This window comes from Gopherus flavomarginatus, chromosome 23 (genome assembly GCF_025201925.1).
Source record: "Gopherus flavomarginatus isolate rGopFla2 chromosome 23, rGopFla2.mat.asm, whole genome shotgun sequence".
Classification (NCBI taxonomy): domain Eukaryota; kingdom Metazoa; phylum Chordata; order Testudines; family Testudinidae; genus Gopherus; species Gopherus flavomarginatus.
Genome location: NC_066639.1, coordinates 17319561 through 17343346, shown reverse-complemented (window position 1 = coordinate 17343346; position 23786 = coordinate 17319561). Strand labels below are relative to the sequence as shown.

At 56.6% G+C, this 23786-nt stretch overlaps 3 protein-coding genes across 3 annotated transcripts; all 3 read right to left on the bottom strand.

The window, feature by feature from the left end:
* Nucleotides 1-1155: 1155 nt before the first annotated feature.
* Nucleotides 1156-15462, bottom strand: LOC127039665 (mucin-3B-like). The gene is made up of 11 exons (XM_050933504.1): nucleotides 13486-15462; nucleotides 12736-12861; nucleotides 10528-10646; nucleotides 10026-10087; nucleotides 9035-9180; nucleotides 8476-8544; nucleotides 7515-7686; nucleotides 6669-6836; nucleotides 4027-4139; nucleotides 3451-3530; nucleotides 1156-1864 (listed from the first exon to the last, which is right to left on the bottom strand). The coding sequence occupies exons 1-11, from the start codon at nucleotides 15380-15382 to the stop codon at nucleotides 1829-1831; spliced, it is 2988 nt and encodes a 995-aa protein (XP_050789461.1). The 5' UTR covers nucleotides 15383-15462; the 3' UTR covers nucleotides 1156-1828.
* Nucleotides 15463-16214: 752 nt separating this feature from the next.
* LOC127039767 (uncharacterized) lies at nucleotides 16215-17848 on the bottom strand. Its single transcript, XM_050933625.1, has 2 exons — nucleotides 16533-17848; nucleotides 16215-16296 (listed from the first exon to the last, which is right to left on the bottom strand). Exons 1-2 carry the CDS (start codon nucleotides 17846-17848, stop codon nucleotides 16215-16217), a joined length of 1398 nt encoding a protein of 465 aa, XP_050789582.1.
* Nucleotides 17849-18539: 691 nt separating this feature from the next.
* On the bottom strand, nucleotides 18540-20054 carry LOC127039766 (putative protein TPRXL). Its single transcript, XM_050933623.1, has 2 exons — nucleotides 19087-20054; nucleotides 18540-18697 (listed from the first exon to the last, which is right to left on the bottom strand). Exons 1-2 carry the CDS (start codon nucleotides 19973-19975, stop codon nucleotides 18540-18542), a joined length of 1047 nt encoding a protein of 348 aa, XP_050789580.1. The 5' UTR covers nucleotides 19976-20054.
* Between the last annotated feature and the right edge of the window lie 3732 nt (nucleotides 20055-23786).

Sequence of the window (23786 nt, the reverse complement as noted above, 5' to 3'; positions counted from 1 at the left end):
TTGGGCACCGCGTCACCAGCTGGCACAAGCCAGCCCCAGGCTGAGCAGATTGGGGCTGACCCATCCCCGCCCAGGGCCTCAGACAGAGACGCCCCCGTGGCAGCCCGAGCAGCCAGGTTTGGGTACAGATGCCTGGCAGCCGCCAGACACCCCCGTCCTCCCCGGTGGGGTGGTACGAAGCGCAGACATGAGCCAGATCTGGGGGGTGGGACATTGCTCTCACCCCCAGAGTCTGCCCTGAATTTGGGGGGGTTCAGACTCCCTGTCTGGACGTCCTGCGGAGGGGAGGGCACGGCTGGAGACACAGCTCCTCACTGGGGAGCCTTAGGTAACGAACGGCCCATTTTCAAAACAACACCCCCCCAGGCAAGGAAACCCGCTCACTCCTGGTGTTCTCTCACCGCTTTATTTCCCCTCCGAGAATCACAGCAGCAGTTTCATTTCTTACACTTACATTATTTCAGTCCCCAGGGGCTTCGGGGAGCAAAATCCGGAGGGGGAGGCCTGTCTTGGGGGGGTCTGTCATGAGGAGAGGCAGCCCCCACCCGGGGGTGGGGAGATCTGATCCAGGGGCGCCCCCCTCTGCAGAGCAATGGACCTGGCCAATGCTTCAGCATGGCTTCTTCCCCCGGACGCCTGGGTCCCCTGTCTTCACTGAGAACCCCCTCCCAGCTGGAAACGGGCCGTCCTGCCTTCCCCCGGATGCCTGGGTCCCCTGTCTTCACTGAGAACCCCCTCCCAGCTGGAAATGGGCCATCCTGCCTTCCCCCGGATGCCTGGGTCCCCTGTCTTCACTGAGAACCCCTCCCAGCTGGAAACGGGCCATCCTGCCTTCCCCCGGACGCCTGGGTCCCCTGTCTTCACTGAGAACCCCCTTCCAGCTGGAAACGGGCCGTCCTGCCTTCCCCCGAACGCCTGGGTCCCCTGTCTTCACTGAGAACCCCTCGCAGCTGGAAACGGGCCGTCCTGCCTTCCCCCGGACGCCTGGGTCCCCTGTCTTCACTGAGAACCCCCTCCCAGCTGGAAACGGGCTGTCCTGCCTTCCCCCGGACACCTGGGTCCCCTGTCTTCACTGAGAACCCCCTTCCAGCTGGAAATGGGCCGTCTTGCCTTCCCCCGAACGCCTGGGTCCCCTGTCTTCACTAAGAACCCCTCCCAGCTGGAAACGGGCCATCCTGCCTTCCCCCGGACGCCTGGGTCCCCTGGCCTCACTGTGGCACCCCTTGGGAACGCAGCCTCCTTTTCCCTTACCCCAGTCCCGCCCCTGTTTGCTCAGGGCAAAGGGAACAATTGGAAGTAAACATCTCCCCCCTCCTGGAAATCACCAGCAGAGGGGCCTGGTGCCAGCCAGCACCTCCCCGGCCTGCCCATTCTTTCTCTTCGACAAAGCATCTGCTGAACCCGCTGTGCAAACAACCTCAGCGCGGGCAGCTGGGGCCTGGGAAAGCCCCACCCTGCCCCTGGCACCGGGCTGCCACAGAGGAACGGACCCCCCCAGACTCGGGCAGAGCTGGGGACGCTACCATGGCTCAGAGCCCAGCGTCCCACCGCCACCGCGGGCAGCACGGTCCCAATCTCGGCGGCCTCGTGCCTGCCCATCCCCTGGAGCTCAGCAGTGACTGCTGCGTCCCTGCCCCATGAGGTGTGGGGGGGTCTTGGCAGCAGAGAGTCACTGGCCTGGTGGCGACTCCGGGTTCACGTCCGGCCTAGGCCCCCCGGCCTCAGCTCCGCAGGTCTGATGGGTGCAGGTCCCCAGGAGCAACCTCCTCCGACAGCTGCGGCCACTGGATCGGTCCTGGATGTCACGGGCCAGAGCAGCCGCTGGGACTCAGAGCTGGGTCACCTGGGGCCGGGCAATTTGGGTCTGGGGAGAGGGGCGGCAGGTTTGTATCATTTCTGGAGGTGCCCAAGTCACTCCCTCCCTGCCCCACCCACACATGCCTAAGGCTCTGGGAGGGGATTTAGGTGCTGGGTGCAGGATCTAGGAAGGGGTTTGGGGTGCTGGGTGCAGGCTCTGGGCTGGGACAGAAGGCTGGGGCGCAGGACATGGGGCCGGGCTGGGGATAAGGAGTTTGGGGTGCAGCAGGCAGGCTTCCCTGGGGCTGGAGTAGGGGGCCAGAGAGGAGGACTCCCCCCAACCCTCTCCTTGCTGGCAGCAGTGAGCGAGGGGGAGGGGAGCCCCCTCCCTGACCCCCCAGCATGACACTCACCCAAGCCCCCCCCAGGCTTCTGCTCAGGGGGTCCAGCCAGGATAAGCTGCAGGGGACAGATGCCCACTGCCCAGGGCAGGCAGGGACGCGTGGGGGAAGCAGACGGGGCAAGGGGACACTCTGGGTGAGGCGTGCAGGGGCAGCAGGCAGGGGAGAGACCCAGCCCCGAACATCAGTGGAGCCAGGCTCCCCGGGCCCTGAATTTGTTGGAGTCCGGGCACCACAGGCCCATACAACTCACCACCCCAGTCTGAGGAGCAGAGCCAGCCTGGGTCAGGCAATGCGGAGAGCCCAACGCCCCTCACTCCCGACCCGCAGGTAGGGTGACCAGGTGTCCTGTTTTCGACCGGAACACCTGGTCGGAAAGGGACCCTGACAGCTCCGGTCAGCACCCTACCTCTCCTGGCTCCACGCTGCGCCCCAGAAGCAGCCAGCCCCCACCCCGAGCACTGGCTCCACCCTCCCATAGGCCCAGAAGTGCAGCCAATGGGAGCTGTGGGGACGGTGCCTGCGGGTAAAAGCAGCACGCAGAGCCGCCTGTCATGCATCTGCCTAGGAGCCGGACCGGCTGCTGGCCACTTCCAAGGCGCAGCGCGGAGTCAGGACAGGCAGAAAGCTCACCTTAGCCTCCCGCTGCGTCTCCGACCGGGAGCCTGCTCTGAGCCCCCCCAAACCCAGAGCCCTCTCCTGCACCCCAAACCGCTCATCCCCAACCCCACTCCAGAGCCCGCACCCCCAACTGGAGCCCTTACCTCCCCTGTGCCCCAACCCAGAGCTGCACCCCACACCCCTCATCCACAGCCCCACCCCAGAGCCTGCACCACCTCCTGCACCCCAGCCCAGAGCCTGCACCCTCGTCCACACCCCAACTCCCTGCCCCAGCCCAGCGAAAGTGAATGAGGGGGAGAGCGAGACACCGAGGGAGGGGGAATGTAGTGAGTGGGGGCGGGGCCTCTGGGAAGGGGCGGGGCCTAGGGTGTTCGGGTTTTGTGCGATTAGAAAGTTGGCAACCTGACCCACAGCCCCTGCTAGCCCTGCCAGTGCCCCTCACTCCCGACCCACAGCCCCTGCTAGCCCTGCCCTGGGCCCCCCCAGCTCTGCCGGTGCCCCTCACTCCCGACTCGCAGCCCCTGCTAGCCCTGCCTCGCCCCCCCCCAGCTCTGCCGGTGCCCCTCACTCCCGACCCACAGCCCCTACTAGCCCTTCCCTGCCCCCCCCCGCTCTGCCGCTGGCCAAGTACCTGCAGGGACGTGTCCACTTTGTCCAGCGAAGGCCGGAAGGACGAGGAGACTCTGTGGCTGCCGCTGCCACCCTCAGTCTCTGCAAGAGGCCCCAGAACGGGGTCAGCAGCCACCATTCGGGGGGTGGGGGCGAGTTTCCTCCACCCTCTGCTGTCCCAGCCCTCCTGCCCCTCCCTCACTACACCCTGGTCCCCTGACCCCACCCTGCCATGCCCCTCTCCTGCCCCCATTCCACCCCCTCCCTTCCCCAGCCCCCCGCCACCCCTCCTGGCTAAGGCTGCCCCAGGATCAGCCCTTTCTGGCAGCACCGGCCCAGGCACATCTGTCCGGCCAGGCACCCGCTGCACCTGGCCAGTACCCTGAGCTCAGGCTACTCCCAGGTCTTTGTGCCTCAGAGGTGGCAGCCGAACCCCCCCGCCCAGGCATCCCCCTTCCACCCAGACCCTCTCCCAGCTCCCCACGGAGCACGAGGGAGCCAGGCCAGCAGGACCCCAGAGTGGGGAGGGGACGCTGAGATCAGCTTGGCTCACTGGGGCTTGGAGCCGGGGAATGTGGCTACGCACCTGGGATGTTACCTGTCCAGCTGGGGGCAGAGGGGGTCCTGGCAGCGATTCTCTGGGGGGGCGCGTTCCACTCCCACTCCTCGTTGCTGTACCACTTCTCCTGCCTCTCCTCCAGGTCCTCCACGCTGCAGAGAGAGCAGCCGTACCGCCCGTCAGCCCCCAGGCCCAGCTCCACGCGGCCCCTGGGACGTGTGCCCTGAGGGGCCGGCTGCCACATCCCCATCTCCAATTTCCATCCCCCCAAATGTCTCAAATTCTCTGGTTCCAAAACTGGCTGGAGCGTGACCCCAGCCCAGCCTGGCACGCAGAGCTCAGCAGAGGGAATCAGCCTCCGGACTCACCCCAAGCCATGCTGTCAGTGGCAAAACTATGGAGAGAACCCAGGAGTCCTGAGTCTCAGCTCAGGGGCCTGGCTCCCCCAGCTCAGGGCAAATCCCTCCTCTCCCGTGCCTCAGTTTCCCCGTCTATGAAATCCTTCCCTATCTGCCGAAGGCAGGGTGGGGGGAGAGACTAAAATCTATTGATGTCTGTGCGGAGCCACCCAGATGCCACACTGATGAGGCCAAGAAAAGGTCACAGATTCAGAACATTCATGGCCCAGGAGGACCCTGAGTCCGAGCATCTCTCTAGCCTGGGCCAGGAAATCTCACTCACTCAGCCCTGTCCAGAGCCAGACACAAGACAAGACGGCTCCCCCAAGTCACTGTGTCCAGCCCCTGTTCTGCCATCCCATCCCCAGCCCAGACTGAGCGACCTTCGTCTTCCAACCCCTCTGGAGAGATTGGCCCCTCCGTTCCCCCAGCACTGTCGGCCACCTACTCCGTGTGATGAATGTGGCCGTTCTCTGCGATATCGTTCTGAACACCCGCCTGCCCCCTGGCATCACCCCCCGGGGGGGAGAGTTCCCATTCGACACACCTGCCCCCCAGCTCTCAAGGCAGACACGGTCCTAGGTTCAGTGGAAGGACCAGACCCCTCTGTCCTTCCCAGTGCAGATGGTCGGGGGGGTTGACAAAATGGGATTGGGGGGAGGGGTTCGAAAAACACTCATTTCTCAACACTTGGCCTGGCAAAGCATCAGGCGAGTCCACAAGGTTTTTGACTCTGGGCGCGGAAAGGGCTTTGAAATTGTACTGCCCTGGTTTGCCATTTTCCAAAGGAAAGCAACGAACCAAAAAAAGGGATTCACTTTTCCAGTTCCCAACAAACCTTTCACGGGGATGTTTCACAGAACAAAAATGGTTGAAACTGAAATACCCCAAACTGAGATTTCGGGGGGTGGGGGGGATTTTCAGTTCAGGGAATTTTCTGAGATTTCCATTGAGTCGGGGCAGAGAGGTCGTTTTCCCTCTGTGCCCAGCCCGAGTCCGAGCACGGCTGAAATCAGTGTCTCAGTTTCCCCTTGGGTGAAATCCTTCCCTACTTGACTGGGGCAGCGGGAGGGAAGGGAAAAGACTAAAATCCATAAATCTAAGTTCTGTTGCCTGTTCTGGCACCCACAGCTCCAGTAGGGTGGTGATTAGATCGGAGCATTAGAAACCCTGCCTTGGAGTGAGAGACTCCAGGAGCCCCGTCTATTTGAGGAGAGCGGAGGTAAATAATTCTCCTTAACCCCGCAGGACAGACAAGAGGCAAAAGGCTTAAATTGCAGCAAGGGAGTGTGACGTCGCACTCCGTATGATTGTGTGAAAATATGCTAATGAGCGTGAATATAATGTAACTGGAATATGCTTCATGCAAAAGGTCTTGTGAGGTATCATTACAGAGCTTGTAATCTGCTGAGTGCGGCCATGCTATTTGTATGAATGTACCACTCTTGTATCTGATGCTAGAAGACGACCTAGTACTCTGAGGGCAAAGTGGGGGCCATTAATGGTGCTTTGGAATCGTGATGGTTCCCATTAACCAGAACAATTGGTTGTAAATGGCTCTGTTTACTTGTAAGGCTTCCTGTGTTCCTGTGAGTCAGGCCAGGAAGGATGGGGGCTTGGGGGTCTCACAGGACATGTGCCCATGTCACCTGGAACTGGAACCCATCTTACACCTGGGACTTTGCCATTTAGCAGGAGGGAGGGACCCAGAGAGACAAAAGATTCCCGCCCTGTGCCAAAGCTATAAGAGGGGTTGGAGCAGGACAAAGGGGGCCAGTCATGAGCAATCCCCCAGCTACCACCTGGGCTGGAACAAGGGCTGCACCGGGGAAAGGACCGGGCCCAGACTAGGAAGGAGTCTGGTCTGTTACAGAAGCTCATTGGAACGACTCTGAGGGTGAGATTTGATCTGTAATCGGTGTGTGAGGCTCAGACTTACGTGATTTGGTTTTATTTTGCTTGGGATCTTACTTTGTTCTGTCTGTTCTTACTGGGAACCACTGAAATCCTGTGTTTTATTCAGAGAGCACATCAGGCGGCAGTTCCCAAGGGCGTTTCTGTGACCCAGCCCATCACAGGGAGGCTTAGGTTGGACATGAGGAAACACTTCCCAACTCTCAGGGTGGCTAAGCCCTGGAATAAATTGCCCAGGGAGGTGGTGGAATCACCATCCCTGGAGGTTTCTAAGAGCAGATCAGGCAACCCCCTGTCTGGGATGGGCTAGATCCTGCCTCACCGTGCCTCCTCAGGCCCCCCCTCCCGTTCCGGGCCCTGCCCCCGGACCTGTGCTTGCCGCTCCAGCGCTGACGCCAGCAGAGGCAGATGGCCAGGATGAGAATCACCAGCAGCAGCATGGCCAGGCCGATTGCCACCCCCACTGCCACGCCCACCTTGCTCACGACTTGCTCGCAGTGACTGCCCGTGAACCAGTACCAGTCTGAGTGCTGGCAGCTGCCGAGAGAAGGGAAGACGGTCAGGAGTGGGATTCAGCCAGGACGCCTGGGTTCTCTCCCCGGCTCTGGGAGGGGAGTGGGGGCTGGTGGGTTAGAGCAGGGGGAGCTGGGAGCCAGGACTCCTGGGTTCTCTTCCAGGCTCTGGGAGGGGAGTAGGGGCTGGTGGATGAGAGCAGGGGGGGCTGGGAGCCAGGACGCCTGGGTTCTCTCCCTGGCTCTGGGAGGGGAGTCGGGGCTGGTGGTTAGAGCAGGGGGGCTGGGAGCCAGGACTCCTGGGTTCTCTCCCTGGCTCTGGGAGGGGAGTGGGGACTGGTGGGTCAGAGCACGGGTGGTTGGGAGCCAGGACTCCTGGGTTCTCTCCCTTGCTCTTGAAAGGGGAGGGGCCTAGGGGTTAGTGCAGGGGTAGGGGGGTTCTGATATCAGAAGTGGGGGAAAGGGATGGTCCCAGCCCTCGTGGCGAGTCTCAGGCCTGACCTGAATCTGCCCAACAGTCCCCAAAAGCAGACGCTGAAGAGGGGAGTGACCAGGCCTGTGCCCCAGTGACCCCCCCCATGTGTTTTGGCCACTCCAGAGGGTGGTGTTTGGACCAGCCACGGGTTCTTGGCATCCAGGTGCTGCAGCCAAGCTCTGTCCCCCTCCCGGGTTCCCCACACCCCCGCCAGGCGGTGACACTCACTAGCAGGTGGGTCCCCCTGGCTGGATGTAGCAGTACCCCCGGCCACTGCAGGAGTAGGTGTCGGGGTGGTGGATACTGCAGTTGGAGACGCACATCAGCTGCCCCGAGATGTTGATGGGCAGGAAGTATTTCTGGTAGGACGAGCTGATGGTCAAATTGTTCAGGCAGACGCCTGGGGAGACAGGGCCGGAGCAGGTCAGCACGGGCATCCCCCGGCTCCAGCTGGGCCAACCCCAGAACCGCCGTCCCCTGCAAAGGCTCCAGGAAAACACGCCGGGGCTCTGGTTCTGTCTCTGGGCCCCGCCGGCCACCCCCGGAGCTGGCAGGAGGGGATACAGACCTTCCCAGGCCACTAGAGGCAACGGGACCCATCCGTTCTGGGTCTCTTGAATAAAATGTCACCCCTTGACCTGTCCTCGCAGCGCAGCATAGTTCCGTTCCCCGCAGTTACATGGCATTTTGTACGGGATGGGATTTCGCTGCTTGGCCTCAGGCAGACCTTGTGGCAGTGAGACCTTGTGGCAGTGAGTTCCACCGGCTAATCTGGCATTCCCCACCCCCCCCGGCTATCGTCACTTTGGAATTTGCTGCCTGTGTCAGTGTTAACAGGCAAACAAGGGAGCATCTGATATTCGCATTTGTCTGTGCTCTGCGATGTTCGTGACTCCATAAACTTCGCCCGCGGCGCAAGGGCCGGACGCCAAAGTGAGACAATGGGAGCCTGGAAACAGGGCCAGTTTACCAGGGGAACCAACTTTCTAGTCCCGATGGCGGAGTTGCCGTCACTTGGAGCGTGCACGCTGACCCGCGCCGGGCCAGAAGTCCAGCCAGGCTGGTAAGGAAGGGGGCGACGAATTTCCCAGGGGCTGTGGCGGAGTCTCCACCCACGTCACAGCCGAGGCGGGAGGTTTTCCTAACAGAGCCACCCTCCCACCCCCGGCTCTCTGAGGCTGCTTCTCACCTGCTGTCGTCAGGGGGACGGTGTTGACAAGAGTCTCGTTGGCTCTGAAGCACAATTTCTGTGATAGAGCTGAAAGAGAAGATCCAGATGGTGAGTCGTGCCCCTTGGCACGGACCCCGGATACTTTCCACCCGGCAGGGCGGTGAGGACCGCAGGGCTGGGCCAGCAGCCATGAGGCAGCTCCGGGACCAGGTGGGTGTGAGCTATGGGGGTGCCACTAGCGCTGGTCCTGGGGGGCCCGTGTCTGTGGAGATGGGGGCATGCTCAGCTGGAGGCCGAGCAGGGAGAAGGGGCCAGCCGGTCTGCATGACAGATGCAGCGTAGCAAGGGGGGGTGTCCGTCATCAACACCCTGGAGACCCCCTCGGCTGGCTGGAGCCCCCTGGGAGCCCAAGACGGATGCAGGAAACGCGGCAGGGACGCATGGCAGGCTCTGCGGGGATAGGATGAGACGCCGGGTCTGCGGGGCAGCTGGCACCTCGCGGCGACCCAGAAAGCTGCTGGCCAGCACTTGGCCCACGAAAGGGGAGCCGGCTGACCAGGCGAGGCGTGGTACAGACCTGAAGAGGAGGCGTCCAAGCCGCTGGTGCAATTGGTGGCGTTGAGCCGAGCGCTGACGTTGGCCACGGCCTTGGCGTAGGTGCTGGCGTAGGTGGCGTAGGGCACGTCCAGGACCACGCGGTGATCCACCACCACGCTGCCGTTGCTGCGGGCAGAGAAAGAGAGAAGAGCCATCAGGGGGCCATCGTATGACGCCCACCTCCAGTCGAAAGGGGACCCTGGCAGCCCCGGTCGGCACCGGCACAGGCCGTTAAAGTCCGGTCGGTGGTGCAGTGGGGCTGCGGCACCGTGTGATTTCTGGAAGCGGCCGCCAGGCCCCTGCAGCCCCATGGCACATGGGCGGCCAGTGAGGCTCCACACCCTGCCCTCGCACCTGCAGGCGTCGCCCCCCCAGCTCCCATTGGTCAGGGTTCCCAGCCAATGGGAGCTGCGGAGCCGGCCCTCGGGGAGGGGGCTGCATGGGGCACCTCACTGGCCGCCCATGTGCCTAGGGGCTGCAGAGACCTGGTGGCTGCTTCCTGGAAGCAGTGGTAAGAGCCGTAGGGACCCCGCACCCTGGACCCCTCCTACACCCCAACCCAGAGCCCTCCCCTCCCCAAACTCCCTCCAGGAGCCCGCACCCCCCCAGCACCCCAACCTCCTGCTCCAGCCCCCTCCTACACGCCAAGCCCCTCATCCTCAGCCCCACACCAGAGCTCGCACCCCCAGCGAGAACCGGTACCCCCCCACACTCCAAATCCCTCGGCCCCTGCCTCCCTCCTGCACCCCAAACACCTCATCCCCGGCCACACTGCAGAGTCCAAACCCCCAGCTGGAGTCCTCGCCCCGCCTGCCCCCAACCGCCTGCCCCAGCCCATTGAAAGTGAGAGTGGGGGGATGGAGCAGGCAGGGGTGGAGCCTCAGGGAAGGGGCGGGGGTCTTTGATTTTGTGCGACTAGAAAGTTGGCAACCCTTCCCCTCCGCCCCCAATCCCCGGGTCCCGTGCCTCACCTCAGCCGGATCACCTCGATGCGCAGGAACCCGGGCACCGTCTGCCTGTAGATCGGGTCCATCTGCAAGACAGCGGGCTCAGCACGGCGGGTGCAAAGTGCTCCCCCAGCTCCATGGAGCCCCAGCCCCCTTCCCTGCGCTCTGCACGGCCCCACCCCGCTGCAGCAGCTGCCCCCCACCCAGCAGAGACTCTGCTCCCTCAGCCCAGTGGGATCCTCCTTCCCCTTCCACGGCTCAACCCAGCCCCAGGGACCATGTGCAGCTGGGTCGTCCCCACGTGCCAAAGCCCCAACCCTCCCATAATGCATTGCCCCAGGGCCCCTGCCCCCAGGGGACGCAGCGGCCCTATACAAGACACTGCCTCCACAGACCCTGCCATCTCCCCCCTCAGCGGCGCGCCACACCCCATCTCTGCCCCCCACTACAGCAGGTCCCGTTCACCCACAGCTCCACAAATGCCTCCCCAACCCCCCCGGCAGCTCCTGAGCCCCATCTCCCTCACCTGGATGATGAAGATTTCCACAAACACTTTGAACGCCGTGGACGTTGGATCCTCCATGCTTTGGCTGAAATTCACGTTCGTCACCACCACGGTGACATTGATCTCCATCGACACCACATCTGCAAGCGGGAAACAACGCACAGCATTGGCAGCCCCGAGCGGTAATGAGCCGGGGATGGGGGGACGGGGCTCGCCAGGCTGGCTTTAAACGCCACGAGATCGGGATGAGAGTAATTCAGAGTTTGGCTCCTATTCCGAGTAGGACGTCATTGGAGAATCCAGGAACTGCTGGGCCGGAAGGGACCCTGAGTCCAGCCCCCCGCGCAGAGCCAGGATCAGTAACCCCCAGTGACGGGACCCCCCCGTGTCACCTGTCTTTGTCCAACCTGCTCTGAAACCCCTCCAGTGACGGGACCCCCCCCGTGTCACCTGTGTTTGTCCAACCTGCTCTGAAACCCTCCAGTGACGGGACCCCCCCGTGTCACCTGTGTTTGTCCAACCTGCTCTGAAACCCCTCCAGTGACGGGACCCCCCCGTGTCACCTGAGTTTGTCCAACCTGCTCTGAAACCCCCCCAGTGACGGGACCTCCCCATGTCACCTCTGTTTGTCCAACCTGCTCTGAAACCCCCCCAGTGACGGGACCCCCCCATGTCACCTCTGTTTGTCCAACCTGCTCTGAAACCCCCTCAGTGATGAGACCCCCCCGTGTCACCTGTGTTTGTCCAACCTGCTCTGAAACCCCCCCAGTGACAAGACGCCCCCATGTCACCTGTGTTTGTCCAACCTGCTCTGAAACCCCCCCCAGTGATGGGACCCCCCGTGTCACCTGTGTTTGTCCAACCTGCTCTGAAACCCCCCCAGTGACGAGACGCCCCCGTGTCACCTGTGTTTGTCCAACCTGCTCTGAAACCCCCCCACTGACGGGACCCCCCCCGTGTCACCTGTGTTTGTCCAACCTGCTCTGAAACCCCTCCAGTGACGAGACCCCCCCGTGTCACCTGTGTTTGTCCAACCTGCTCTGAAACCCCCCCAGTGACGGGACCCCCCCATGTCACCTGTGTTTGTCCAACCTGCTCTGAAACCCCCCCAGTGATGGGACCCCCCGTGTCACTTGTGTTTGTCCAACCTGCTCTGAAACCCCCCCAGTGACGGGACCCCCCCGTGTCACCTGTGTTTGTCCAACCTGCTCTGAAACCCCTCCAGTGACGTGACCCCCCGTGTCACCTGTGTTTGTCCAACCTGCTCTGAAACCCCCCCAGTGACGGGACCCCCCCGTGTCACCTGAGTTTGTCCAACCTGCTCTGAAACCCCCCCAGTGACGAGACGTCCCCGTGTCACCTGTGTTTGTCCAACCTGCTCTGAAACCCCTCCAGTGACATGACCCCCCGTGTCACCTGTGTTTGTCCAACCTGCTCAGAAACCCCTCCAGTGACGGGACCCCCCCGTGTCACCTGTGTTTGTCCAACCTGCTCTGAAACCCCCCCAGTGACGGGACCCTCCCATGTCACCTCTGTTTGTCCAACCTGCTCTGAAACCCCCTCAGTGATGAGACCCCCCCGTGTCACCTGTGTTTGTCCAACCTGCTCTGAAACCCCCCCACTGACGGGACCCCCCCGTGTCACCTGTGTTTGTCCAACCTGCTCTGAAACCCCCCAGTGACGGGACCCCCCGTGTTACCTGTGTTTGTCCAACCTGCTCTGAACCCCCCCCAGTGACGGGACCCCCCCCGTGTCACCTGTGTTTCTCCAACCTGCTCTGAAACCCCTCCAGAGACGAGACCCCCCTGTGTCACCTGTGTTTGTCCAACCTGCTCTGAAACCCCCCCAGTGACAGGACCCCCCCGTGTCACCTGTTTCGGAGCCGAGCCCCTAATGTGCCCAGAGCTGGCCACATCCCCCCAGCTGGGGGTTCACCCGCACCAATAGAGCAGGACGACCCTCTCCCCCTCCACACACCCAGGGTTGATATTAACCTTTTTTCACCCATGTCACGTTGTTGGCTTGTGCGATGCCGTTGGAAAAGAGACGAGTGTCAGTCACGGGCCGCAGGGACAAACACCCCGGTAAAGCCACCAGGGTCGCCGATGCGGCCAGTGGGACCGTGAGCCCAGGGAAGGAGCTTATGAACCAAACTCTTGGGAGCAAGCTGCTAAGGCTTGGGGTCCAATGGGGACCCCCAGAGCGATGGGGGAAGCCAGAGCCACTCACCAACATTGACGTTGTTCATCAGCGTTTCGCACTGCTCCCCTGTAAAACCAGGCAGGCAAAGACACTGGTTCACAAGGAGCGTCCCTCCGTTCTGGCACCTCAGGGGCTCCAGCGTGGTGGCGGGAACTTCAGGGGGGCAAAGAGAGAAATGGGACTGAATGAGGATATAAATCTGAAAGGGACCCCTCCTCCAGTGCTGAGACACGGCTACCTCTGGAGGGTGGCAGCAGGTTACACAGGGAACCCTTTCCCGCAGTGAGATGCAGCCACCTCTGGGGTGGGGCGGCCGGTTACCCAGGGACTCCTCGCCTGGTGCTGAGATGTAGCCACCTCTGGGGCAGGGCGTCTGGTTACACAGGGACCCCTCGCCCGGCGCTGAGATGCAGCCACCTCTGGGGCAGCATGGCTGGTTATACAGGGCCCCCTCACCCAGCACTGAGATGCGGCCACCTCTGAGGTGAGCATGGGAAATAGTAATGGTTTGCCACAAATTTCTAGCCAAGAATTTACTTCATATCCCAGTTAGCCACTGATGAGGATGATGTTATTTTGGTGTGCGACAGTAGCCCCTGCATGCCCCAAACCGTAACGAGGATCCCATTGTGCTGGGCACTACACCTGCCCCGATTGAGATCAGGGGCCCCGTGGTGCTGGTCAGTGGCTGAGCCAGGAAGAGAGTCTAGGAATCCCAGTCTGCTGCCCCCTGTCTTTCTCATTGAACCCTGTTCCCCATAGAAACCCACAACTCACCCGCAGTGGTTGTGGTGCCAGTGGTGTTTGCGGGGTGGCTGCTGGTCACTGGGATTTTGGTTGGCACAGCCATGGAAGTACGTGTGCTGCTAGGCCGAGTCTGGGTGACACGGCTGGTCACGGTGCTGGGTTTCCTCGTGGGAGCTGAAGAGCCTGTCGAGATGGAAAGAGGAGGAACCATAGACCTTGTAGAAGACACTCGATTTGTGGCTGGCTCTGAAGTCATCATTGTGCTAGAGATGGCAGAGGTGGACCTTGCGGCGGTAGGCAAAGAAACAGTCGTCGCCAACGTTTTCTCATGGGTGGTGGATTTGGTTGGACTTGGAACAAAACGGGTTGTCACTGGCAGTGTCTCATTGTGGGTGGATGCCGGAGGACTTGAGTACGAAAGGGTTGGCGCCAGGGTGGTCTTGTTGACGGTGGATGAGGATATGGTTGTCTCTTTTGTCTTTATGGTAGACTCGGTAGAAGATGTGGTCACAGTCGGCTGAGGAGAGACTGTTGTCAAAGTTGTCTGTCGGCTGCTGAATTCCTCTGTGTTAGGGACAGAAAGAGTTGTTACTCCTGTACTTCCAGTATTTGTGAATTCAGTATGAGTTGGATGGAGAGGGGCCAGCGTCATGGTTGTCTTATTGCTGGTGAATTCAGGTAAGGTTGTATGGGACACAGAAGTCATTGTGCTACTCTCAATAGATGTTGACACAATGGGCTGAGAGGAGGCTGTTGTCAAGCTTGTCTCACTGGTGGAGATTTCACTTGTAGCAGATGCAGAAAGAGTTGTTGCCACTATCGTTTGGTTCTGAGTGAGTTCTGTTGTTGCGACATACGGAGTTGAGGCTAGGGTGGTCTCATTATTTGGAAATTCAGTCATAATAGTGGAAGGACTAGTTGCCTTGGTTCTCTCACTGGTGGGGAATTCAGGTATGGTTGTATGGGATACAGAGGTCATTGTGGTACTCTCCATGGAAGATGTCACTACAGTTGGCTGGGATGTGACTGTTGTCAAGTTTGTCTCACTGGTGGAGCTTTCTGCTGTAGCTGTCACAGAGAGTGTAGAAGACCCTGTGAATTCAGTAACTGTTGGCTGGGAAAGCTTTGTTGTGAGTGTTGTTTCATTAGTGGGGACTTCAGAAATGGTTGAATACTGCTCAGTTGTCTTTACGGTGCTTCTTGCCAAAGTCGTCTCCTTTAGCGTGGACTCAGAACCAGTTGAGTGGGAGAGAGATGTCACTGAAGGGCTCTGAGTGGAAGGGGTGGTCAGAGCTGGTTGGGAGGTGGCCGTTGTGGAGTTTGTCTCCAGTGTAGAGATTTCACGTGTAACAGGTACAGAGAGAGTTGTTGATATTGTGGTCTCAGCATGGGTAGATTTTGCTGTAGTTTGTACAGAAAAACTAGTTGCTATGGTAGTCTCACTGCCTGTGAATTTTGTAAAAGTCAGATGTGGAGGAGTTGTCGTCTGGGGTGAGGTACTGGTAATAAATTCAGGAACTGTTGTGTGTGACACATTTGTCGTTCTAGTACTCTCAGTAGAAGATGTCGTGACAACTGGAGAGCGAATACCTGTTGTAGAGGTTGTCCCGCTAGTGGATGTTTCAGATGGAGTGGACGCAGAGGGTGTTGTTGACAATATAGTTTCACGGTTGGTAAATTCTGTTGAAGCTGGAGCAGAAACTGTTGTTGCCAGAGTCGTTTCATTGGTGGTGGGTTCGGAAAGGGTTGTTTGAGAAACAGAAGTCAAGAAGGAGCTGTGGGTGGAGGAGCTGGTCAGAGTTGGTGGTGGAGAGGATATGGGTGAGGTTGTCTCACTGTTGTTTGTTTCCATTGGGGTGTGAACGGAAGACCTTATCGCATTGGGTGTGGATGTCTCTGTCATTGGAAGAGAACGTGTGCTTGCCATGGTAGTCTCCGTACTTGTGAGTTCAGTACCAGTTGGATGGGGGGGAACCAATGTCACGGTTGTCTCATTGGTGGTGAACTCAGAGACCACTGGCTGTGTGACAGTCGTCCTTATGGGACTTTCACTGGACAATGCTGTCAAAGGAGACTGGGAAGCAGTCGTCAGACTTTCCTCCTTTGTGGAAATTTCGACTGTGCTCAGGACTGGAAGAGAGGTTGCCGTGGGAGTCTGACTCCTTGTATATTCACTAAAAGTAGGGGGAAGAAAAGTTGTTCTTATGGTTATCTCACTGGGGAAAGTTTCAGGTACTGTTGAGAGAGAGACATTTGTTGTTATCTCCCTGGAAGATGTTGATACAACTGCAGAGTGAGTAGCTCTTGTGGCCATGGTCTCGCTAGTGGATGTTTCAGATGGAAAGGTTGCAGAGGGTGTTGTTGACAATGTTATTTCACGGTTGGTAAACTCTGTTGAAGCTGGAGCAGAAACTGATGTTGCCAGAATAGTTTCATTGGTGGTGGTTTCGGAAAGGGTTGTGTGAGAAACAGAAGTCAAGAAGGTGCTGTGGGTGGAAGAGCTGGTCAGCATTGGCGGTGGAGAGGATGTGGCTGAGTTTGTCTCACTGTTGCTTGTTTCCATTGTGGTGTGCACTGAAGTTGTTATGGCATTGGGTGTGGATGTCTCTGTCATTGGAAGAGAAGGAGAGTTTGCCATGGCAGTCTCCGTACGTGTGAATTCAGTCCCAGCTGGATGAGGAGGAACCAATGTCACGGTTGTGTCATTGGTGGTGAATTCAGAGACCACTGGCTGTGTGACAGTCGTCCTTATGGGACTTTCACTGGACGATGCTGTCAGAGGAGACTTGGAAACAGTCGTCAGACTTTCCTCCCTTGTGGAAATTTCGGCTGTGCTCAGGACTGGAAGAGAGGTTGCCGTCGGAGTCTCACTGCTTGTATATTCACTAAAAGTAGGGGGAAGAAAAGTTGTTGTTACGGTTGTCTCAGTGGGGAAAGTTTCAGATAGTGTTGAGAGAGAGACACTTGTCGTTATCTCCCTGGAAGATGTTGATACAACTGCAGAGTGAGTAGCTCTTGTGGCCACTGTCTCGCTAGTGGATGTTTCAGATGAAGTGGACTCAGAGGGTGTTGTTGACAATATAGTTTCACGGTTGGTAAATTGTGTTGAAGCTGGAGCAGAAACTGTTGTTGCCAGAGTCTTTTCATTTGTGGTGGTTTCAGAAAGGGTTGTTTGAGAAACAGAAGTCAAGAAGGAGCTGTGGATGGAAGAGCTGGTCAGCGTTGGTGGTGGAGAGGATATGGGTGAGGTTGTCTCACTGTTGTTTGTTTCCATTGTGGTGTGAACGGAAGATCTTATCGCATTGGGTGTGGATGTCTCTGTCACTGGAAGAGAACGAGTGTTTGCCATGGTAGTCTCCGTACTTGTGAGTTCAGTCCCAGTTGGATGGGGAGGAACCAATGTCACGGTTGTCTCACTGGTGGTGAATTCAGAGACGGCTGGCTGTGTGATGGTGGTGGCCTCAGTGGGAGAGGTCAGGCTGGCAGGGCTGGACGTGGAGACGGACTCGGACATGGTGCTGGCCTCGGTCGCAGAGCTCGGGCTGTAACCGCTGAGTGTGGAGAGGTGCTCAGAGACACTGCTGGCCTTGGATGCGGAGGACGGGCTTGAAGCACTGGACGAGGGAACAGACTCAGAGATGTTGTGGGTCTCAGCCCTGGAGGTCGGCCTTGAAGCACTGGACGAGGGAACAGACTCGGATACAGTGTGGGTCTCGGCTGTGGAGGTCAGACTCGAAGCACTGGACTTGGAGAGGGACTCGGAGACGGTGCTTTCCTCGGTCACAGAGCTTGGGCTGGAAGTGCTGGGCGTGGAGACAGACTCGGAGACGGTGCTTGCCCCAGCAGTGGAGGTCAGCCTAGAAATATTGGGTGTAGAGACAGACTCCGAGAGGGTGCTGGTCTCAGCCGTGGAGTTTGGGCTGGAAGCGCTGCTCATGGATATGGATTCAGTGCTCAGGATCGGAAGGGACGTTGCCATGGGAGTCTCACTTTTTGTATATTCACTGAAGGTAGTGTGAAGAGAAGTTGTTGTTAGGGTTGTCTCACTGGGGAAAGTTTCAGGTAGTGTGGAGAGTGAGACACTTGTCGTTATCTCCATGGAAGATGTTGATACAACTGCAGAGTGAGTAGCTCTTGTGGCCACTGTCTCGCTAGTGGATGTTTCAGATGGAGCGGACGCAGAGGGTGTTGTTGACAATGTGGTTTCACGGTTGATAAATTCTGTTGAAGCTGGAGCAGAAACTGTTGTTGCCAGAGTCATTTCACTGGACGTGGTTTCGGAAAGGGATGTGTGAGAGACAGAAGTCAAGAAGGAGCTGTGGGTGGAAGAGCTGGTCAGCGTTGGCAGTGGAGAGGATGTGGCTGAGGTTGTCTCACTGTTACTTGTTTCCATTGTGGTGTGAACGGAAGATTTTATCGCACTGTGTTTGGATGTCTCTGTCAATGGAAGAGAAGGAGAGCTTGCCATGGTCATGTCTGTACTTGTGAATTCAGTCCCAGTTGGATGGGGAGGAACCAATGTCACGGTTGTCTCATTGGTGGTGAATTCAGAGACCACTGGCTGTGTGACAGTCGTCCTTATGGGACTTTCACTGGACAATGCTGTCAGAGGAGACTGGGAAGCAGTCATCAGACTTTCCTCCTTTGTGGAAATTTTGACTGTGGTCAGGCCTGGAAGAGAGGTTGCTGTGGGAATCTCACTGCTTGTATATTCACTAAAAGTAGCGGGAAGAGAAGTTGTTCTTACGGTTGTCTCAGTGGTGAAAGATTCAGGTAGTGTTGAGAGAGAGACACTTGTCGTTATCTCCCTGGAAGATGTTGATACAACTGCAGAGTGAGTAGCTCTTGTGCCCACTGTCTCACTAGTGGATGTTTCAGATGTGGCGGACTCAGAGGGTGTTGTTGATAATATAGTTTCAAGGCTGGTAAATTGTGTTGAAGCTGGAGCAGAAACTGTTGTTGCCAGAGTCGTTTCATTGGTGGTGGTTTCAGAAAGGGATATGTGAGAGACAGAAGTCAAGAAGGAGCTGTGGGTGGAAGAGCTGGTCAGCGTTGGCAGTGGAGAGGATGTGGCTGAGGTTGTCTCACTGTTGCTTGTTTCCATTGGGGTGTGCACTGAAGATGTTATGGGATTGGGTGTGGATGTCTCTGTCATTGGAAGAGAAGGAGAGTTTGCCATGGTAGTCTCCGTACGTGTGAATTCCATCCCAGTTGGGTGGGGAGGAACCAATGTCACGGTTGTCTTAATGGTGGTGAATTCAGAGACCACTGGCTGTGTGACAGTTGTCCTTATGGGACTTTCACTGGAAGATGCTGTCAGAGGAGAGTGGGAAGCAGTCGTCAGACTTTCCTCCTTTGTGGAAATTTCTGCTGTACTCAGGACTGGAAGAGAGGTTGCCGTGGGAGTCTCACTGCTTGTATATTCACTAAAAGTAGGAGGAAGAAAAGTTGTTGTTACGGTTGTCTCAGTGGGGAAAGTTTCAGGTAGTGTTGAGAGAGAGACACTTGTCGTTATCTCCCTGGAAGATGTTGATACAACTGCAGAGTGAGTAGCTCTTGTGGCCACTGTCTCGCTAGTGGATGTTTCAGATGAAGTGGACTCAGAGGGTGTTGTTGACAATATAGTTTCACGGTTGGTAAATTGTGTTGAAGCTGGAGCAGAAACTGTTGTTGCCAGAGTCTTTTCATTTGTGGTGGTTTCAGAAAGGGTTGTTTGAGAAACAGAAGTCAAGAAGGAGCTGTGGATGGAAGAGCTGGTCAGCGTTGGTGGTGGAGAGGATATGGGTGAGGTTGTCTCACTGTTGTTTGTTTCCATTGTGGTGTGAATGGAAGATCTTATCGCATTGGGTGTGGATGTCTCTGTCACTGGAAGAGAACGAGTGTTTGCCATGGTAGTCTCCGTACTTGTGAGTTCAGTCCCAGTTGGATGGGGAGGAACCAATGTCACGGTTGTCTCACTGGTGGTGAATTCAGAGACGGCTGGCTGTGTGATGGTGGTGGCCTCAGTGGGAGAGGTCAGGCTGGCAGGGCTGGACGTGGAGACGGACTCGGACATGGTGCTGGCCTCGGTCGCAGAGCTCGGGCTGTAACCGCTGAGTGTGGAGAGGTGCTCAGAGACACTGCTGGCCTTGGATGCGGAGGACGGGCTTGAAGCACTGGACGAGGGAACAGACTCAGAGATGTTGTGGGTCTCAGCCCTGGAGGTCGGCCTTGAAGCACTGGACGAGGGAACAGACTCGGATACAGTGTGGGTCTCGGCTGTGGAGGTCAGACTCGAAGCACTGGACTTGGAGAGGGACTCGGAGACGGTGCTTTCCTCGGTCACAGAGCTTGGGCTGGAAGTGCTGGGCGTGGAGACAGACTCGGAGACGGTGCTTGCCCCAGCAGTGGAGGTCAGCCTAGAAATATTGGGTGTAGAGACAGACTCCGAGAGGGTGCTGGTCTCAGCCGTGGAGTTTGGGCTGGAAGCGCTGCTCATGGATATGGATTCAGTGCTCAGGATCGGAAGGGACGTTGCCATGGGAGTCTCACTTTTTGTATATTCACTGAAGGTAGTGTGAAGAGAAGTTGTTGTTAGGGTTGTCTCACTGGGGAAAGTTTCAGGTAGTGTGGAGAGCGAGACACTTGTCGTTATCTCCATGAAAGATGTTGATACAACTGCAGAGTGAGTAGCTCTTGTGGCCACTGTCTCGCTAGTGGATGTTTCAGATGGAGCGGACGCAGAGGGTGTTGTTGACAATGTGGTTTCACGGTTGATAAATTCTGTTGAAGCTGGAGCAGAAACTGTTGTTGCCAGAGTCATTTCACTGGACGTGGTTTCGGAAAGGGATGTGTGAGAGACAGAAGTCAAGAAGGAGCTGTGGGTGGAAGAGCTGGTCAGCGTTGGCAGTGGAGAGGATGTGGCTGAGGTTGTCTCACTGTTACTTGTTTCCATTGTGGTGTGAACGGAAGATTTTATCGCACTGTGTTTGGATGTCTCTGTCAATGGAAGAGAAGGAGAGCTTGCCATGGTCATGTCTCTACTTGTGAATTCAGTCCCAGTTGGATGGGGAGGAACCAATGTCACGGTTGTCTCGTTGGTGGTAAATTCAGAGACCACTGGCTGTGTGACAGTCGTCCTTATGGGACTTTCACTGGAGGATGCTGTCAGAGGAGACTGGGAAGCAGTCATCAGACTTTCCTCCTTTGTGGAAATTTTGACTGTGGTCAGGCCTGGAAGAGAGGTTGCTGTGGGAATCTCACTGCTTGTATATTCACTAAAAGTAGCGGGAAGAGAAGTTGTTCTTACGGTTTTCTCAGTGGTGAAAGATTCAGGTAGTGTTGAGAGAGAGACACGTGTCGTTATCTCCCTGGAAGATGTTGATACAACTGCAGAGTGAGTAGCTCTTGTGCCCACTGTCTCGCTAGTGGATGTTTCAGATGTGGCGGACTCAGAGGGTGTTGTTGACAATATAGTTTCAAGGTTGGTAAATTGTGTTGAAGCTGGAGCAGAAACTGTTGTTGCCAGAGTCGTTTCATTGGTGGTGGTTTCGGAAAGGGTTGTGTGAGAGACAGAAGTCAAGAAGGAGCTGTGGGTGGAAGAGCTGGTCAGCATTGGCAGAGGAGAGGATGTGGCTGAGGTTATCTCACTGTTGCTTGTTTCCATTGGGGTGTGCACTGAAGATGTTATGGCATTGGGTGTGGATGCCTCTGTCATTGGAAGAGAAGGAGAGTTTGCCATGGTGGTCTCCGTACGTGTGAATTCCATCCCAGTTGGGTGGGGAGGAACCAATGTCACGGTTGTCTCATTGGTGGTGAATTCAGAGACCACTGGCTGTGTGACAGTTGTCCTTATGGGACTTTCACTGGAAGATGCTGTCAGAGGAGAGTGGGAAGCAGTCGTCAGACTTTCCTCCTTTGTGGAAATTTTGGCTGTGCTCAGGACTGTAAGAGAGGTTGCCGTTGGAGTCTCACTGCTTGTATATTCACTAAAAGTAGGGGGAAGAGATCTTGTTGTTATGGTTGTCTCAGTGGGGAAAGTTTCAGGTAGTGTTGAGAGAGAGACACTTGTCGTTATCTCCCTGGATGATGTTGATACAACCGCAGAGTGAGTAGCTCTTGTGCCCACTGTCTCGCTAGTGGATGTTTCTGATGGAGCGGACGCAGAGGGTGTTGTTGACAATGTGGTTTCACGGTTGGTAAGTTCTGTTGAAGCTGGAGCAGAAACTGTTGTTGCCAGAGTCGTTTCATTGGTGGTGGTTTCAGAAAGGGTTGTGTGAGAGACGGAAGTCAGGAAGGTGCTGTGGGTGGAGGAGCTGGTCACCGTTGGCAATGGAGAGGATGTGGCTGAGGTTGTCTCACTGTTGCTTGTTTCCCTTGTGGTGAGAACTGAAGACCTTATCACATTGTGTGTGGATGTCTCTGTCACTGGAAGAGAAGAAGAGCTTGCCATGGTAATCTCGGTCCTTGTGAATTCAGTACCGGTTGGATGGGGAGGAACCAATGTCACTGTTGTCTCATTGGTGGTGAATTCAGAGACCACTGGCTGTGTGACAGTCGTCCTTATGGGACTTTCACTGGACGATGCTGTCAGAGGAGACTGGGAAGCAGCCGTCAGACTTTCCTCCCTTGTGGAAATTTTGGCTGTGCTCAGGACTGTAAGAGAGGTTGCCGTGGGAGTCTCACTGCTTGTATATTCACTAAAAGTAGGGGGAAGAAAAGTTGTTACAGTTGTCTCAGTGGGGAAAGTTTCAGGTAGTGTTGAGAGAGAGACACTTGTCGTTATCTCCCTGGAAGATGTTGATACAACTGCAGAGTGAGTAGCTCTCGTTGCCACTGTCTCACTAATGGATGTTTCAGATGGAGCGGACGCAGGGGGTGTTGTTGACAATGTTGTTTCACGGTTGGTATATTCTGTTGAAGCTGGAGCAGAAACTGTTGTTGCCAGAGTCATTTCACTGGACGTGGTTTCAGAAAGGGATATGTGAGAGACAGAAGTCAAGAAGGAGCTGTGGGTGGAAGAGCTGGTCAGCGTTGGCAGTGGAGAGGATGTGGCTGAGGTTGTCTCACTGTTACTTGTTTCCATTGGGGTGTGAACTGAAGATTTTATCGCACTGTGTTTGGATGTCTCTGTCATTGGAAGAGAAGGAGAGCTTGCCATGGTCGTGTCTGTTCTTGTGAATTCAGTCCCAGTTGGATGGGGAGGAATCAATGTCACGGTTGTCTCATTGGTGGTGAATTCAGAGACCACTGGCTGTGTGACAGTCGTCCTTATGGGACTTTCACTGGACGATGCTGTCAGAGGAGACTTGGAAACAGTCGTCAGACTTTCCTCCTTTGTGGAAATTTTGACTGTGCTCAGGCCTGGAAGAGAGGTTGCCGTAGGAGTCTCACTGCTTGTATATTCACTAAAAGTAGGAGGAAAAGAAGTTGTTCTTACGGTTGTCTCAGTGGTGAAAGATTCAGGTAGTGTTGAGAGAGAGACACTTGTCGTTATCTCCCTGGAAGATGTTGATACAACTGCAGAGTGAGTAGCTCTTGTCGCCGCTGTCTCGCTAGTGGATATTTCAGACCCAGTGAGCATGGAGGGTGTTGTTGACAAAGACAACTTACTGTTGGTGAGTTCTGTTGAAGCTGGAACAGAAACTGTTGTTGCCAGAGTCGTTTCATTGGTGGTGGGTTCGGAAAGGGTTGTGTGAGAGACAGAAGTCAGGAAGGAGCTGTGGGTGGAGGAGCTGGTCTGCATTGGCAATGGAGAGGATGAGGCTGAGTTTCTCTCACTGTTGCTTGTTTCCATTGTGGTGAGCACTGAAGACCTTCTCACATTGTGTGTGAATGTCTCTGTCACTGGAAGAGAAGAAGAGCTTGCCATGGTAATCTCCGTACTTGTGAATTCAGTACCGGTTGGATGAGGAGGAACCAATGTCACTGTTGTCTCATTGGTGGTGAATTCAGAGACCACTGGCAGTGTGACAGTCGTCCTTGTGGGACTTTCACTGGACGATGCTGTCAAAGGAGACTGGGAAGCAGCCGTCAGACTTTCCTCCCTTGTGGAAATTTTGGCCGTGCTCAGGACTGGAAAAGAGTTTACCATGGGAGTCTCACTGCTTGTATATTCACTAAAAGTAGGGGGAAGAGAAGTTGTTGTTATGGTTGTCTCAGTGGGGAAAGTTTCAGGTAGTGTTGAGAGAGAGACACTTGTCGTTATCTCCCTGGAAGATGTTGATACAACTGCAGAGTGAGTAGCTCTCGTTGCCTCTGTCTCACTAATGGATGTTTCAGATGGAGTGGACACAGAGGGTGTTGTTGACAATGTTGTTTCACGGTTGGTAAATCCTGTTGAAGCTGGAGCA

What these genes read in the sequence shown, in the direction of transcription:
- LOC127039766 (XM_050933623.1), bottom strand. Translation starts at nt 19,975, where the DNA reads ATGGCAACGTCCCTTCCGATCCTGAGCACTGAATCCATATCCATGAGC. An exon ending in TTCAACACAATTTACCAACC is followed by an intron (nt 18,698 to 19,086) that starts GTGAAACTATAT and finishes ACCACCATTAAG; the next exon opens with ACAACCGTGACATTGGTTCC.
- LOC127039767 (XM_050933625.1), bottom strand. Translation starts at nt 17,848, where the DNA reads ATGGAAACAAGTAACAGTGAGACAACCTCAGCCACATCCTCTCCACTG. An exon ending in ACCAACCGTGAAACTATATT is followed by an intron (nt 16,297 to 16,532) that starts GTCAACAACACC and finishes CCTCTCTTCCAG; the next exon opens with TCCTGAGCACAGCCGAAATT.
- LOC127039665 (XM_050933504.1), bottom strand. Translation starts at nt 15,382, where the DNA reads ATGGCAAGCACACGTTCTCTTCCAATGACAGAGACATCCACACCCAAT. An exon ending in ATCGAGGTGATCCGGCTGAG is followed by an intron (nt 9,181 to 10,025) that starts GTGAGGCACGGG and finishes CTCTGCCCGCAG; the next exon opens with CAACGGCAGCGTGGTGGTGG. An exon ending in CGCTGGAGCGGCAAGCACAG is followed by an intron (nt 4,140 to 6,668) that starts GTCCGGGGGCAG and finishes CTCTCTCTGCAG; the next exon opens with CGTGGAGGACCTGGAGGAGA.